Below are 18905 nucleotides of genomic sequence, written 5' to 3' on the forward strand. Positions count from 1 at the left end.
TAATTGTTCAAATTGTAAAACAATAACCCCAAATGAAAAGCGTTTAAACGCTTTGCACTAAAACGGGCTAAGAAAAGCATACAAACACGATTTTCAATTTATTTCAAAGTATATTTATTAACTATCTTTGCATATATTTCTGTTTAAAAAGTTTAAAGTGCCCCAGCTCATTTATGTAAGAAATTTAAATGTTATGTTTTTAGGCTTTTAAACCTCAGTGGAGTCCCTTTAATCGTATCTGTGTTAAATAGGATAACATCCTACTGTATTAATCAAATGATTACAAATGACCACTAAACCAACCTTAAAATTGAGTGTCATGCTCAAGATGCGATTTTTGTATTTAGCGGCTAGCTAGCTCTAAACAAATGCTTCTGCACAAAAGATATTTACCTGTAAAATAAACACTCAGTATTCTACGCCTCTACCTATCAAATAAACTTACATTTTCATCGCAAAAAAATATAAATGTCAACCGTGTGCAAAAACAATGCTTATAAAGCATGTCATTAGTTTACATGTATTAATTTAATGTGTCAAGGTAATTCTTCACTTCAATACCTGTACAGTTATAATTTGAATACCTGCGATTTTTGTTGGATGGACTCATGAATACAGTTTTTACGATAAATTTAAACATATATGTTGATGATGTGATTATTCTTTTGTGATACAACACACCATTAACGGGATAATTACCGTATCAAGGTGTTGACGAAAAAAAGTTAAAAGGTAAGAGTTATAGTAATTATTATGCGCTGCGTATGTACGTATACTGTATGGAATATGCGCTGCGTATTTTGCTTTTTCAACGGAACCTGAAGTACTGTTGTTTTATACGGGTTATTGGTATGTACTGTACCTAAATTAATGTACATGAAGATACTCCATTGTTTTGTTTTAATTTCAGATGTACAACACAAGAGTCTGTTTGTCCTTAATTGGGTTACTGATTCAGTTTTTGATCGTGAATGGTAAGTCCAAAATCTAGTACATTATTTCATGGAGCTTAATATAGATATGTGTATCTGTGATTATTTTTCCAAAAAGTTAAGCTTAAAGTATTCTTATATTTTCAGTCTTAAAACAGTATAGTAAATAATATTGTATTATACAAAAAAATATATTGTAAAATATAAATTAAAAACTGCTCAAATATTATTAAATGGACTGATTTTATCAATGCTAATTGAAATTTATTTTGAACAATATAGAGCATCCTTATTAATTTTTTTACACTGATAAAGCATGATCGGTTTTATTATAAATTTGTTATCATTAAGTGTTTTTTGTTTTTTTTGTTGTTTTTTTGCCTGTTGATCATTTATCATAGTTAAGCGAGTTCTCTGAAATTGGAAAACCAAGCTCTGACAAAAAATATGATATAAATAAGATTTTGGTAAAACAAGAAGTTTTAGGTTTCATCAGGTAATTGTTAATCAATTCATTAATCATTTAAATAAATTGCTCACTGGAAATTTACATATTTCTTGTAACTGCATGAAGGATTGATAAATATTCAATTCCACATATATTTCTTTTAAAGAAAAGATGCCTGATTAAAGGCCAATATAGCATCAGATATGCTATCCTATTTTTTTAATTGGTTTAAATTTAGTGAATTAGTATTTTGCATTGAAGTCAAAATACTACTTGTTTACATTTTGCTTCCTTTATGACACATTGTTGCACGTTCACCGCTACTTTCTCCAGTAATGTTGTTTAACACGTAGCATATTCTAAATTCATTATTTAAACATTATTTAACACTTGTTTGACATTTCTTAAGATTCAAATATGAGTAAAAATATGAATTTCTGAGGCATAATGTGCTTTTAATAAAAAATAAAGAACTGTAGAATAATTAAAAAATCTCTGTTAGATCTACATTTCATAAATATGTATTATGTTGTTTACAGAATTTTAGTTTATACAATCAGGGAATATTTTAGATGCTCTTATTTACTCGGTCATTTGTAGTTAAACTAATTTGAAAATTTCTTTTCATTTATTGAATCATAATATCTGACAAGTATATGTCGTTCTTTAACAAACTATAGTTTTGCTATTTGTAGAATTAACGTGTATGATAAACAAAGTTTAAATAGTGTCAAAATATCGTTCAGAATACACTAAACCTTTAACCATTTCTAAATTTAGTTGGAAGTTTGTCATGGCCGGATTTCGAGAGCGGATGGTTACCAATTAAAAACGGACTTGAACATGTTGCCCGACTCAATATTGACCATGGTCTCGGCGAAATACCAGTTCTTGTAGACGTCTCTGTGAAAATAAAAGAACGTATATTCCCAGCGTCAGGTAAAATATATTGTTTTTTATCTAATTTATTTTTTGTTGTTGTTTTTTTTTAGTTGTCGAAGTTCTGTGAATTTATTAAATTTTTATTTCACACCAGTCCTGTGTTTTCAGCGTTTATACCAAATGAGGTCCCATGGGATCCTTATTTAATCCAATCTTATAAATTTTGCTTCGTTTCCAACAAATCCGTCCTAAATGCGTATCGTAAACCATATAGCCTCGTTTTCATTTTAAGAGTCCAAAAATTATGTATCAAATGCATAAAAAATATCAAAATGTCAAAAGATTGCGGTTTGTAGTAAGAGCCCATTATACGTTGTTGAGGACAAAACTGATTTTATTGGGCTCGTACACAGCGCAAAATCTCGGCTAGTGTCCCGTCCAATATAAATGTGATAGCTGTGTACCCGTCCAGTTATTCAATATTGTACTCAGCAATGTATTACATCTCACATTGTTAGGTATACACAGTTGTTTTTTAAACGCCAGGTCCACGCAGTATCGAATATTTCCATTGATCATTGATGAGATAAACGCAACAGATAATTGTTCAAGGTCACATAACGAGAATAAAAGCATTGGAAAAATCTCAATTTTGTAACTTTACTTTTAATCTTTCCGCTATTTACACGTGACAGAACTTCTGATAATTATCAAAATTAATTTCAATACAATTCTGCAAATAATAGTACCAAATTTTCTTATATTTTTCTCATGTAAGCGATTTTATTTTTTTATTTTTTGAGGGGGGTTGTTTTAGAAGTGTTAGATTGAATTAAGTAGGAAAGGGGTTCAAGTTTGGATTTACAAAGAATAAGATATGTCATCTTGTAAATAAACGGAACTTATTGTACTAGAAATAATAGTTTTCCCCTTCTCTATGTGATTAAAAAAGTCGTGATGAAATAAGTTATTGGAACCTGTATTATATTTTATATATCTAGGTTTCCGGCCTGACCACCCAAAGGAGCGTTCCGGACCAGTGGTATATATTTATGATGGCATGTATGTAAATGTGTCGACAACTCCAGTTGAAGATCCACTATATAGACTTATTCCGAGAAGTAAGTGATATATATCATATTCTATCATATACATCGTGTTTCATGATAAAATATGTGTTTAAAATAGATGTACTTAAATGAGTATTAAGTTTGTAAACAGACGATTGCCATTATAAAAAATAGAGATAATTTATTACTGCCGTCTATTTGGCATTTGTAGCCAAGCTTGCATCAGTTACAATAAAATTGGCCTTCAATTGATAGTATTCAGTAAGTTTCAAGGGGAACAGCGAAATGATGTATCCACTGCCAAAAAATTACCTATCTACTTGATGTGCAAAGTGTGAATTTTTTTTAACTATTTGTTTTTAAACTGTAAGGAGTTAGATCTACTATTTTATGTATGTGATAAATAGAATATTATATTTGTGTAGCTTCATTACAATATTTATCGGATAAAAAATATTAAACTCGCTAATATGATTGTGTTTATTTAACTCGATCAAAAGATTCAAATTGACTGATTATTGAACCTACGTTCATTTTTTCCAGTTAACATTCGATATATGGGTTATGAATTACTTCTATATGGAGATGCGCAAGTGCGCGTGCGAGCTTGGAAACAGTCGTCACTTCCGGTGGTAGACTTTCACCAATCAGGGATAAAAATGAAAGCGAACACTTCAAAAGGTAAAGCAGTAAGTCGCCGATGACACAACAAATAAAACACAAGTTTACAAAGTCATGTCTAACAATTCATGGGCGGTTCTGAAGCAACTCCAAAATACTTAAAACTGCTCAATAACGGAACAAGGAAGTGGAAAGATTCTGGATGATTTTAAGGAGCTCCTCTGACTAAAAAATGTCTGAATAGATAAAATTGGAAATTCTTGATTGGTCAAGTGATGTACTTAAAACTGAAAACTCTGCTAAAACAGTAAACAAATATACTGAGAATAACTTGAAAATCAATTTATTTTGCACGATTTGAAGCCCGGTTTAAGTAAGAGGATATACAACGCTTTAAAAAAGGGACATTTGTGGGCTTATTGTTCTAAGAAACGCAGTTAGGAAATTATTTGGTATGATAAGCCCAGACATACATACATAATAAAATAGTACACAATTGTCGATAAAATATTTCCTGTTTCTTCATGTAAAAAACAAACAAACATTGTGGAGTCCCTTTAAGATTTAAGATACTGATTTGACTGTAATTGTCCTTTTATTGTCACAAAGTTTCTCCTGCCCGCGATTAATACAATCAGCATTTGTATAAAATCTGCATTATCATTTATATTACAAAACATGTTTTATTATTATTACAATCCGGACGTGATTGAAATAAGTTACAGAAATTTTCATTATGATCAAAGTTCGATGAATGTTTCTTTAACTTAAAGCAGGATGCCTCCAGATGAGCGAAAATATTTGAATACATCAAACTTGTGAAAAATTTACTAAGATTTTAAGAAAAGTAGAAAGATTCAATATTTAAGTTATAATTTACATGTAATGGGCAATTAGTGGTGATTTCTTTTTCATTATGAGTAACTATATTTCTACTGTGTTACTAACGCAGTAAGGGCATTTTTGCATGTTTTGACCTCTTTTTGTAATTAACATGGGTTGTAAGTGCCACTGATAATGTGTAAGTTGCTTCCTTTTGGTTACTATACAGTAGTATAAATTTAATTTAATTTTCAAAATTTTCATGAAAAATAAGCATTAATCTGTAGGCGTGCTGCTTTAAGTTAGTGCATATTTTAAATAAAAGCCTAAGACATTTTCCGACCCTCTTGTCTATTTATAGTTTCAGATTCTTACGCCGAAGTGAGTCATAATCTTGGTGAAATGCCATGTCTTGTTATAGTTCGTATCAAAATGCATCATGGGAACAACTTGATTATGGCTGATGGCGTTGGTAAGTCACTTATATATTTTTAAATGTAAAGATGAGTGTATATTATTAGGTATAAAGATTGTTGACAGGTTATATGGCCCTATATAAACGGCTGTTTGTAAACAAACACATACACATAACCCGAGACACAAGGCATATATACGGCCATATAACCTATCAACAATCTTTATAACGAATTTATGATACAGCAAACATCATTTTTTAGAGAAAAAAGTAAGATTTCTTCATGAATCGACAACAGCCGTGTATATAAAACTATATAAACGTCACGATTATTCAATGAAAAGCGACGTTACAAACGTGCAGTATTATAAATGAAAAGCGACGTTACAAACGTGCAGTATTATAAAAAAAAACTTTATAATACTGCACGTTTGTAACGTCACATTTCATTGGAAAACCATGACGTTTGTATAGCTCTTACAATACTGCACGTTTGTATCGTCGCTTTTTACTGGATAATCGTGATGTTTATATAGTTTATTATACGCGTCTGCTGTCAGTTCATGAAGAAATCACATTTTTCCCCTTAAAAGAAGTGTGTTGTATTATAAATTCGCCATAAAGATTTCTGCCAGGTAGTATGGCCGTATATAAACAGTTGTTTGCAATGTATCCCTCGCCTTGTGTCTCGGGTTATGTGTATGTGTTTGTTTACCCTCGCCAACGGAAAGAAACCATATGGGCGAGCAATACAAACAACTGTTTATAAAATATAGGGCCTGTCAAGAGTCTTAATAACTAATTATACAAACGTCACAAATATCCAATGAAAAGCGACGTTACAAACGTGCAGTATGCTGAATGCCCAGGTACATGCTATTACACAAAAACGGAAGGGAAAAAAGACAAACGATCCGGATTAAAAATGAGATATTTTTTCTTTGATGTGTATTTACGTGACCGATAGTACTAATTCGACAATGATCCAGTTCTTTAACGCAAATTATAAATACTTATAAGTGTAATAAGCATCATAAAAGAAATATTTGCCAATTTTGAAATTTCATGTTCAAAAAATTATTTCATATTGCTTTTATTAATGTTTAAGAAAATGTAGTAATTAATCATTTTCAGGATCCAGCATGCAGGTATACGCGGATGTATCTGACAGAACAAACGCCTACCTTGTATATGGTTATAGTAACAACACGGCGAGAATGTGGGTAGACTCGTCAAACCTTGGTGGTATGTGAAATTAAAATTAAAAAAAGTCCGACATTTTGAGATAATTTTCCATTATAAATGCTCAGTTAGTTATTTAGAAAGCGTGTTTGGTAATTTAAGAACTTTATTAACTTTACAGTAATATATGATGTTCATTTACGAAAAAACATCCATAGGTGTGAGTTTTCACATATTGATATAATTCTGATAAAATAGTTCAAGCAATAATGCCATTGATCTTACTTAAGGAGTTGTCTTAATACAATCTTTAAACCAAGATTTTTCTATGATTCTTCTTTTATCTTTTTATATCACTATATTCTTTGATATGTTTCATGATAAAGGTGTCTTCTAAGTATATATGGTCACATGATTAATTTTAAAGGCACCAAGTCCATATTTGAAGTTTTATGTGCAATTTAAAGCTCATAGTAATTTTAGTACTCAGTGAACTTAAAATGTTTTAATTTGATTATATCCATTTTTAAGGGGATTTGGGTGGGGGTTCGTTACAGTTTTAGTACTTAAATTGTTATTTATAGAATACGATTCGTTATTATCACTGAATTGAAGGATAAAAAAGAAATATGCAACCAAAAATACGTTGCATCAAGATAACATTTCATTTATGTTGTTTTAGATCCACAAGCTTTTAGCACGATATTTTGCTATATATATGTGGTTATTTGAAATGATATGACATTATCAGAAAATGCGACATAACTGACTGTGGATTTAAATTAAATTAAATCGTTCGAGGGATGACTTATAGAAACAGATGTATCTAATAAAAACTTCCATTTCAATTAAAACACAGACATAATGGTTTTTTTTAAAGAATAATTATTAGTTTGGACGATATGTTGAATATATATGTTTCTAATTTTCTAACCTTATCACTCATTCACTCTTAAGTACGACATTCCATGTCTTCAGTGTTCTGTGAAAATTTGTGGATATATATAAGCCCGAACATCCTTGTAAAATGTTTTAACAATTGGTACTGCATCAAAGATTTAATTTGAGTGCAAGTTTACTAAAGTAGCTTTTGGTTTGATTTTTCTAGTGACAATTACTTTTGCAAGAAAGGGGTACGAAAAACAGCATGTCGAAATATTGGCCATTGCACGTATCTTCGTACAAAAAGTCGTGGTTAACAGTAAACACAGCTTATTTTCGTTATTCTATTGCAGATTTTGACATATAAAACTGTTTTTGATATTACGAAAATTAATTTTCTCAAAATCGAATTTGAATTGTTTGTCTTCAAAGTCGAAATCATTTACGAGTCTTAATTGCAAAACAATGTTAATCATACATGGTAACATATAAGTGGTTATTTCAATAGCAATATTAAGTCTACAGTAATATAGTTAACATAAAATATGAAGATTAAGAGTATCTGTACAACCATTTTGTTTAGGATTCACGTTAATTTTGATTTTACAACCGTAATTTTTACAAAATCATTTACGAGGCTCATCAATACCATGCGTTTGCAATATATTTTCAATTATTTCAATGTTATAATACTTCAGATATTTAGAGCGGATATTTATCTTGCTTATATTCTGTCATTCATATAAACCATTCCACAATTTCTCATAAAATTCCTTTGTAAAACAGAAATTTTCAACATTTACGAGCACTCACCCTCTTTCACATTCTTTTGTGATTTATTCTGCTAGATTTGTTGAATCATTTCAACTTGTTATTGGACATTGGTATTGTTAGGATAGTACTCTTTCACGAAAACAAAGAAGTATACATGTTTTTTTAAACATGCGCATCTGAAATGTGTTTTTTTCACTTGCAGATAGAATCTAAAAATCATAATTTTGATACTGTTATTGGTATTCAGACGTTTTGACTATTATAGAGTTCAATGGATACTTACTTTTATATACACATACCTTTAAACTGATACTTCAAGTAAACATGAAAATAGGCGTGTCCCGTATCTGGCTGAGCTGTCCCGCAAATGGTAAAATTAATTTTGGAATATTCATTCGAGTAATGGGAAATTTTGAGTCCACGCGCAATAATATTGGAGTATCTTGTATTAATTGTAATATAGAAGGTTCTTTGGAGCAGATATGGTGAGAACTATCTAGTTTTTGTCCTTAAATAAATACATTCTGAAAACTTTATAACATTTTTAGAGATGTTTCAGTTAAATGGAATATGACTTTTCATGCATCTTGATATAAAATATTTTAGTTTATCTAGATACTTAATATCTGTTTAAACAAACATACTGCACATTGTTTTGCAGTTGAATTATAAGATAAAAGTAATAAGATTTACTTGTCCCGTAAATGACCAGAGCGAAAGAAAATTATTGTCAGAATAATCATGAAGTTTATTTTTTATGTAGATATGTATCTTACAACGAGACTCAGTGATATATTGTTGTAGATGAAACAACGAGTTAATATTTCTTTAAAGTGATACATTGTTTTGAATAGAGTGTAAATATCATGTTTAAACCAGTCGCTGTATGTATACATGTTTAAAGGTCAGATCGTTTAAGCTAGCAAATATGCGCGTTTTGAGAGAGATTTTACATCAGTTAAGGAGAGACACGCTGATAGTGTGAGGCGGTTATTTTTTTGTTGAGAAGAGAATGTTTGTTGAAGTTGGTTGAATATAATTGTGGTGATATTAATTGATCAGGGTTTATTGGTTGTAATAGGAGAGATTTACCACCACGTCACTGATAACTGCTGTGTGGACTACGTATACACACAATCTTAGAAGGTCGTACATTCACTTGTAAACAATTGAAGCATTTTCTGTAAAGTTAACGGAAAATGATGTTCCTGTGGCAAAGTTTTAAAGATCAGAATTATCTGAACATATATTTTTTGCTAATATTCAAAATGAAAAATAAAACAAAAAACTATTATCTAAATTGTATTGACATATATATAAGATACATGTATTGTGATGTTATAAAGGGTTAAATTTTGCTAAACATCTACATGTACTTTAATTTTTATGTCTATATCAATCTTGTAGCAACTCACTGTGTTCTATGAATTATCATTTTTTTGTGAAATATGCCAGCTAATTGGTCAGTTTTGTTTCATTTTCCCTTTTTTCACCCTGTCAATGTAAATATGTTTTGTGATTCAAGGGTGTTATCATATATATTAGTCATTGTTAAATGTATGCTTAAGTCCAAAAACTGAGTGTTGTTAATAAATATAATTTAAAACTTTATGCTAAGTTCATGTTCAGTTTTAAGTCTTAAACAAGTTAAGCCATACGCCTACAGATGGTAAAATGTAAAAAAATAATGAAATTTTAGGTGAATGGTAATACAGTACTTGTTAGGTTTTATGTGTTGTTCTACCATTACTGAGTTCTTAATTTATCTAAAAAGTTGACAAAATCCCCAGTTAAACATGTTTACAGCAGCCAATATAAAAAAGAAAAGGCAACGTAATTACTCAAAATAGTCATGTGTCACATCTGTGGCTGGAAGAAAATCCGGGATCAGGTAGATATTCTAATGACCACCGTGAATTTATTTCAGAATACTAGTGCATCTCTAAAACTATATCATACTTATAAGCTAGGCATTATTATATTTGATGTAGTTAACTAATTATAACCTTTTAAGGACACATAATAAAAATATCTAAACAATGTCTTTATAATTGTTCAAATATTTCTTTTGCCTACAGTTTTTATAATTGTTTGAAGATTTCTTTTCCCTACAGTTTTATTTATTTTCAATGAAAAAATAAATTATCAGAAAATATGAGAAAAGAAAGATTGTTTTGTTTCTATAATTTTGTAGTTAGTACCTTTAAAAATTACAATAGATTTGCATCGTTTCATACAATAATTAAACATAATAGTCTATATTTTGCCAGTCACTTTGCAAGCTTGATGTTAATGCTTTTCTTTATTTTTTTAATCACCTGTTTTATTCGCGATGCATTAAGTTTACGATGAATTAAGTGTATGTTATTTTTTGCTATTAGTTGTTTTGGTTGTTGAGTTATATCTGTTTGTGAAGATATAATTGGTTGATATTGGTTGTCTGGTCAAGATTATATTAGTTGATGCTTTGTTTTGAAGATATATTTAAGAAATAACATCGTCCTGAGAGGTGTATATCGGCTATTTAACACCGGTTTGGAGTTTTGATGCGTAGGAATTGACCACGAAGGCCGTAGGCCTGAATGGTTAATTTAGTCGCATCAAAACGACAAAACCGGTGTTAAATAGCCGATATACACCTCTCAGGACGATGTTATTTCGATTCTTACACGATAAAATAAGGAAAATCACTAATGTTATTTTTCAAGCGGAAATAACTTCCGATGCCGATTTTCGTATAACGCTGTTCGATTTTCGCACCCTTCTGTTGTGAAGATATAGAAATTATTAAACAAAAGAAATAATAAGAAAAAAACGTTATTTTATCAAGTTTTAAATATTTAAAAACTTACGTCGTATTGTTTTTACATCAGCGCCCCATTTATTATTCTTGCATGTATGAAATAACGTAAGCTTGTTTATGAATGAGTTGTTTACTTAGGATGACGTCATTACGCTGCTTACGGATTGGCGCCGTTTTGTCAAAATATTTATTAACTGATATGTAGCTAATATATGGCGTTAGTGTATGTGAGATATTATTTCGGTATTGTATCGGAAGAAAACATTATACGAACTGAAAATATAAATAAAAATGCTTTTTATTGTTGCTTTAAAATGCTTTATAAACTATACACTCGAGGGTGAAAACATAATCGCGCATATACAAGTAGTCCCTTACCGGTGTTTATTGACAGTTTAACACCAGTTTTTTTCCTTCTTTGTCTAAAGTGACAAAATCACGTGAGTGTTAGAATTAAATATTGGGTGCTTTAGTTTAAATTGTTTTCTGATGCTGATTAGATTGTGCGAAGTTAATATTGTTGGATGAATGTTTGTGGTTTATACTGTATCTTAGAGTTGTAAAATATTCATTTTTTGTGTTCTTCATTTTGTGGTGATTTTATTGTTTTGTTTGGTCATAAGTTGTTTAGAGCTTGGGCTCGCCAGGTGTCTAGTATTGTTTCGTATAAAAGACGTATACTTGAAAAGATATTACGTATAAGTGGTTGATAAATGATGTGTGTTTGTTTTGGGTGTAAATAATAATCAGAGTTTGTTGTTTAAATGTATGATTATATTGATTTGAGATAGAAAAATATAAAATACCTAAACAAATAGTGTTAACTAAACAATTACATGCTAGTTTTCAAACTGAGAATATTTCACTTTTATGTCAGGCGGTGCTGCCCAGCTCCCATATCTTGGAAATTGCTTCTTGTATTTATTACTTAATCGCCATACCTGTTCATCATTTGTGCATTTCATTAATAAGAAAAAACAAAGATATCAAATGTGTTATAATTAATGAGAAAGAGTATAAGATTTCACAGTATGCTGATGATACTAGTATATTTTTAGATGGCACAGCCAAATCATTAAAGAATACCATGGAAGTTTTTAAATTCTATGCAGAGATATCAGGCCTTAACATTAATATGGAAAAAACCAATTTGAAAGTAGTCTGGTTTGGCTCCTACAGAAATAGCCAAGTAGTTCTTTGTCCTGATTACAATCTAGATTGGAACACTGAAGTTTTTACAGTATTAGGTATTTAATTCTCAATAGATCTGAAACCAATTGTAGATTTAAACTTTGATTTAAAAATCGAGGAATTAAAAAGATTATTTGCTTCATGGTCCAAAAGACTAATCTCTCCATTAGGAAAATTAGTATAGTTATAAAGTCTTTGGCCTTGGCAAAATTGAACCATCTTTTTTTAAGCATTCATAATCAACCTACTGAAAAAATCAATAAAATTCAAAGTTTATTTTACAATTTTTTATGGAATGGTGGTATAGATAAAGTTAAAAGAAATATTATTACTCAAGATTATAAATTTGGTGACCTTAAAATGGTAGAATTTAGCTGTTTTATGAATAGTTTAAAATTGACTTGGTTAAGACGTATTGTTCATAATGACAATAAATATAGTCAGTTGGTAGAAAGTACTTTGCCTTGTATACATAATATTTTTAAGTATGGAACAGATTTCATGAAAACAAAACTAAGTTGTGATATAAATCCTTTTTGGAAAGATGTAATGAAAAGTTATATGAGTCTATCTATGAAAGTTAAGCCAAAAACAAGTAAAGATCTTTACTCTATTAATTTATGGTACAACCCTGGCATAAAAGTTGGAAATTCTTGCGTTCATCTAACTAGATGGATTAATGGAGGAGTCATATTCTTAGGTGATTTAATCAGTCAGACAGGTGATTTTTATTCATTCAATGAATTTAATGAAATAAATAACATAAGAAGCAACTTTCTAGAATATATGAGGATTATTAGAGCACTGAATGAGTTTTTAGAAAGAATTCATGTCAGAGAACTACCTCAGGAATATAAGTATAATGTACATATTCCTCAAACACTAGGCATAATTCTTCATGATAAAAAGGTTGCCAACAGATTTATAAAACTATGATTGAAACCGGACAATATCCTAACTCTCTTTTGAAATGGAAAAATGATTTAACAGAGGCTGTAGAAAGTATTTAATTCAATATATGAATTACTATATAAATTTACAAAGGATTCAAAATTAATCTGGTTCCAGTTTAGACTGAACCACAGAATACTTGCCACAAATTATTTGTTGAAAAAAATGAACATTGTAAATAACGATATATGCACTTTTTGCAAATCTGAGAGTGAAACTCTTATTCATCTTTTATATGATTGTGAAATTGTCAAAAACTTTTGGAGAGTATTACAAAATTATGTCAAAGATAAATGTAATATTACTTGTGATGATTTGAATGTTACTGACATTCTTTTTGGTAATACAAAATATGACAAAGTCATAAATGGATTGATTTTAAATGGAAAACATTACATTTAATAATTTATTTACGGGTATTCTTACTACTAAGTAGTTTTTCAGCGACAAGGTTCGAAAGCAGACGAAACTTAAGTTATTGCTGGGATATCTTTCGTTGAAAGATATGGGGTCTAAGATGACGCAATTTCTTTATAAATGAACAAAACAATATATAGCAGATACGTATGAATGTAGAACCAATAGTAGCATTTCTAAGCTATTAAAACGGTAGGACCAAAGATCATCATGCAAATATCTTTACATAACAGATATAGCACCGTCTGGAACTGCGCAACACTTCTAATACAAATAGTTGTATTTCCCAGAAGAAAAAATAACTGTTTTATAAATAGTCAATTGTGAATAAAATAACAGAACACAGAATGATTGGAATAAGGCCGTGACTTTATTGTGCATTTTGGTGAAAACAAATATCATCGTCAAAAAATATGAAATGAATGAGAAAAATATGAAAGACAGCTCCCAGCTAAATGCATGGAAAGCTACATAGCAACGCAAAGTGCTGTAAACTATGATAATAAGCTCTGAAAATGCTAAACTCTTCTTGGACTTGCCGCTAAGAGGTCAACGATTAAGAATATAAAGCGGCGTGGCATTTTACAAGAGTAAAACAATAACAAAGCTTAAGAGAAATCGGGGCAAATTGCTCCCATTAAATCTCTTATCAATGAGATATTTCTTGACAACATTTTTATAAAATACCGAAATGCACATTTTGTGTGTTAAGGGCCACTTAATATTTCAAGAAATGAAATTCGCCACTAATGATTTTCATAGTGAATGCACGTATTTGCGAAAGGAAAATGTAAAGATCTGATACAGTTGATGCCTTGGGTTTTCCTAAGTAGTTATTTGTTAATTATTTTCATAACTCCTGCGCTGAAATGGTAAATATGTTTATTGGATACCAGTCTGATCTCGACTACACTGAAATATTCATCAGTGAAAATGAAGGAAAAGCGAGAGAAGTACATGTACACATTTTTAATAAAATAAGGAAACTTTAAAAACAAAAAAAGGGGTTGGATTCTTAGCAAATATTGCTAATATAATATACATCGCAATCCATAAAAAAAGCCTGAGCTAAGCTTCAGACCGGTAGGACAGGGGGACTTACATGTCTGTTTCAACAAAGCCGGGTGTTAGAGGTATGTAGCAAAGACAACGCGGCGATAAAGCGATATGTACGGACCTACACGTACATATCAAACACTGCTTATTCAACTTTCGACTAGCCACTTAAAGGCGTCGACCGGCAAGTTGATTTTTTGAAGCCCTGTCTAAATAAGACACAGGCAAAATTATGGAGAGCTAAATGGCCGACCGCACGGTCACAGGCCCCCTCTAACGGTTAAGGGCGCACGCCCAATAACACCAATATAAGAGATAACCGCCGAACGCAAGGTGCTGTATCAAACGGTTAACCTATGAAAAAGTGAGCACAAAGATACTGCTGCGGTATCATGACTTATAGAAAATAAATACTAATAACTAGATGTGCCAAAACCATTTTGCAACTTTTTTTTTTTTTTTTTTTTTTTTTTTTTTTTTTTTTTCTCACGACGCGGACATTTAAAATTATAAAAAAAACAATGTTTCTCCCGCCTTTCCTTCATAAACGATATACATGCATTGTAGCATGCCGATTGATGCTATGCAGCCGCACAGTACAGCATATGTTTGGGAACAATCTCTGGCAAAAAAGATTTGCTTGGTAGAACCATTGACCTTTTCAAATAAAACGGTTTTGGTCATCAAAATACATAGGCAGTAAGACGATCAAACGGGAAAATAAAATGAAGTAACTTAGATAAAGAGACTATTAGCTAAAGATTTCTAAAAGGAAACAAACAAAACTTGACAAACACAACTTAGCACTTTAAATCAGGTCACTTCCCACAAAACATGGAAATTGAGGTGCCTTAACAGACCAAAGACACTACAAACCAGGTCGTCGGTTCGAATCCTTTATCTTTTATATACATATATTGAAGGAAGTAGAATTTTCAATTTCTTATTATTTAAAGATAATTGGCCCTTGTTTATTATGTATTGCTTAATTCATTAACAAATATGATAGACAATTTCAACTTCTCTTTAATTCGTTAACAATATCAATCAATTTAAATACTTTAGAGAAACTTTGGATTATAACTAATAAAAACGGCATATTTAGAATTTGACACTGTTAAACACGAAAAGAAAACTTGTTTTACGGATGTTAAAATAGGAGGAAAGTCATATAAGAAACAACAAATTGGTTTGAGTGGCCTGTCAAAGTTTAGTCCGACAGGCCGCTAGGCCGCAAACTTCACAAAAATGATAAAACAATCAAAAATTTCTTTTATGATTCCTTGTTTGTTTTATATATCTTTTTAAGCTGCATGCCTCCAGATGAGTCAAAATATTTCAATAAAATCTAACTTGAGAAATATGTACTATGATTTTAGGAAAAGTAGAATGATTGAAGATTCAAGTAATATTTTACATGTAATGTGCGATTAATGACTGATTTTTCAATATTTACAACTAGATTTCTACTGCGTTACATGTTCTAATGCAGTAAGGACTATTTATCATGCATATTTTGACAACTTTTTGGCAACTCGCGTGGGTTGTAGATGCTATTGATAATGTGCAAATAGCTTCCTTTTGGTTATTTCACAATATTATACATTCAAATAAATTTAAATAAAAAAAATTCATGAAACTTAGCATGAATTTGGAGGCGTGCTGTTTTAATATCAAGAATTGTCTAAAGAACTTCACAATGTGCCGTTTTTATAAAATTTCTACAACTGTAAAATTTTAGGTTGCCAGGTTATTCTTTATGAATAAGTATTTTTTCCTTCTTTCTTTAATGTAAATTTAAAATGACTTCAAAATTAACTATGAGTCGACAAATTTCTACAACACTAAGTTCAGGCCACTGGGCCGCCAACTTCACGCCGCCAGGCCGCTGAGCCGCTACTAGGCCACTGGGCAGCTAGGCTGCCAACTTCACACTCAATTACTATACAACTCGTGCATGAAAGAAATGTTTCTATTTGATAATCTATCCAATAAATCAAGTTAATAATAAAGATCAATGCAAGTAATTACCTTTTACATGAATAGCGTGAATTAAGGAGGGTCATTCCCCGTCAGCACATTGAACCATGCCATGCCGCTATCCATCAGTCCATAACACCAACCGGTTCCTTCCTTGATGTACCTTTGCTCTGGAAGTAATACATTTCACATGTTCGTCTATCTGTCTATAGACATAGCTGCACACACCAGTCTGTATCAGTAATACTACAAAATAAATCAAACACATGTACATCTGTACACGACTAATTACGACTAATTATTTTCCAAGCTCTGTGTTAAGTTTGTTTTTTGTTTGTATTACTTTTAACAATAACTTAGTATCTGTATTTAAAATCGAATTGTAAACTTTATTCAACATATAAAATAATGATTAGTCATGCGGAGATAGCCGAGTCAGGCAGTATTTGTATTGTACTTCTGCATATACATGTATAAAATTTACACATAAGACACGTGCTCGCGCCCACGCCTTGTGCACATGAAGACTTGAAATAAGCAATCTTTCAATTTTTCATGACCCAATAGCAAAATGTCAGTGGTAGTAAACATAAAAAGCAACAACATTTGATATGTATAATTATATATACCAATTCGAACCAAGTTAGCAATTTTTGCGTAAGTTATAGCTACACTGTGAAATGCATATTAAGAATCACTGCCATACTAAATTTAAAATGCACATTTAAGTAAAGCAAAATTAATCAAAATAACATGAAATACTTATCTGAAAGACGAATTGGTGAACAGTTGAAACCAGCTGTGTTGAACTGTTGAAGCATTTCAAATACCGAGAGCAGTTTTAATAAGCGATGTTTCCACGTCAAATTTTAAACTTTAAATGCGCAGCCTTTACAATGTACGCACGAAAAACTCGTGCTTGGTAAACTTACGAAAACCAGTTTTATCGGAATGTTTTTACCGTTTCACACGGATGAGTTTTGAAGCAATTTCACATATGCACCCGTCAAAAATTAAACGGGATTTATATCTCAAAAGAAGATAAATCTACCTATTGTAGAGTTAAACAAATAAGGCCTTCTATTGCTAATTTTAAAACTCAAATAAATGCCAGATATACAGTTGAAAAATACATAGCTAAACAGAATCAAACATATGAATTGTTTCAGAAATCATGACAGAAATACAAAAACCTAGCAAATTTAGAATAGTGTTTTTTTTGTATTCTGTGTATTAATGAAGGTTTAAGTCATGTATTATTATTCTACAACTTTGCACTTCACTGCTGCGGCACCGGGAGACACCACCAAAAAATCTAAAATTCCCTATTATTTGAAATTTCAGATTTGAATCTGAGATAAAAATCCTTCTAGTAGATTTCACTGAACCCTTTTTATTTTCTCCATTTTTTATATCCTTTTTCTTTAAAACGCATATTCATCCCATAGGTACAAAATTTAAATATGGTATTTAAATTTAAGCATTCAGTACTACATTACTTTAAACTATAGAGTAAAACTCTAAATATTATTAAAGGGGGAGGAAGGAATGGTTTTTCTCCTTTCCTCTTCTCAAAATCACTGTACAATATGAAAATCCTCGATTGATATAGAATTCTCTCCTGCATCAGAATAAAGCAATATTGATTATAGTTATGTACAAATGATATGGTTAATACAGGTTCAATTGAAATCAATGTGTTTGTACTGATTAATATGGTTTCATATGAAATTAATGTGTTTGTGCTGATTGATATGGCTTCATTTGAAACTATTGACTTCATCTGAACCTAGTGTATTTGTACTGATTAATATGGCTCCATTTAAAACTATTGTATGTGTACTGATTAATTTGGCTTTAATTGAGGTTATTGAATTTGTATTGACTATGTACTTTGATGCATGATTACAGTCTAACCTGTGACCAGGGTCACACTGAGGAGAAATATAACATTTCCTATATAGACAAGAAGAGGTCTTTATAAAGAGAATCCTCTATCTGTTAAGCACTGAAGGGTAAGTTAGGGTGGCTTTTGTCATGAAAATGAATAATTAGTTAGGTGGTTTGGACACAGTTTATTGATTGCCAATACATTATATTGACCAAAAAATATTTCTGTTACATGTTTTGTACAATATGGGAAATAAAATGTTAATTACAAAAAAAAAAAATACTAAATCTATCCTTAGATTAAATAACATCAAGGCAGACATTTCTCCTTACAATTATTAAACAGTAATTTTCTGAATGAAAGTGATATTTCTATGAGAAAAAATATTTGTTTTGATTCGTATTATTGTTTTTGTTTACACTAACTTGGATTTTATGCAAATCTAGCAATTTTGTTGAACTTTTTTTTTTACCACTTATACGATATTTTACTCATTGTTTTACTATTTTCAGTTCAATTGTTTAAGTATTGTTAATATGGCCCACCCTTGCCAAATGAATATCTGCTCCATTTCATAAATAAATATAA

The 18905-nt window shown here is 30.6% G+C and overlaps 2 protein-coding genes across 2 annotated transcripts in view; both read left to right on the forward strand.

Annotated features, from left to right (window-relative positions):
• The first annotated feature begins 307 nt into the window (after nucleotides 1-307).
• On the forward strand, nucleotides 308-3391 carry LOC132754284 (uncharacterized). Its single transcript, XM_060744900.1, has 4 exons — nucleotides 308-732; nucleotides 911-974; nucleotides 2161-2319; nucleotides 3264-3391. The coding sequence occupies exons 2-4, from the start codon at nucleotides 911-913 to the stop codon at nucleotides 3389-3391; spliced, it is 351 nt and encodes a 116-aa protein (XP_060600883.1). The 5' UTR covers nucleotides 308-732.
• A 488-nt stretch (nucleotides 3392-3879) lies between these two features.
• The window catches only part of LOC132754285 (uncharacterized), a 30814-nt gene continuing 15788 nt past the window's right edge, over nucleotides 3880-18905 (forward strand). The window contains exons 1-3 of the mRNA XM_060744901.1: nucleotides 3880-4013; nucleotides 5137-5247; nucleotides 6325-6435. Coding sequence (XP_060600884.1) covers nucleotides 3890-4013; nucleotides 5137-5247; nucleotides 6325-6435 — 346 coding nt within the window. The 5' untranslated portion in view covers nucleotides 3880-3889. The remainder of the gene's footprint in view (nucleotides 4014-5136; nucleotides 5248-6324; nucleotides 6436-18905) is intronic.

This window comes from Ruditapes philippinarum, unplaced genomic scaffold (assembly GCF_026571515.1).
Source record: "Ruditapes philippinarum isolate M1 unplaced genomic scaffold, ASM2657151v2 ctg3930_1_1_1_1, whole genome shotgun sequence".
Taxonomy (NCBI): domain Eukaryota; kingdom Metazoa; phylum Mollusca; class Bivalvia; order Venerida; family Veneridae; genus Ruditapes; species Ruditapes philippinarum.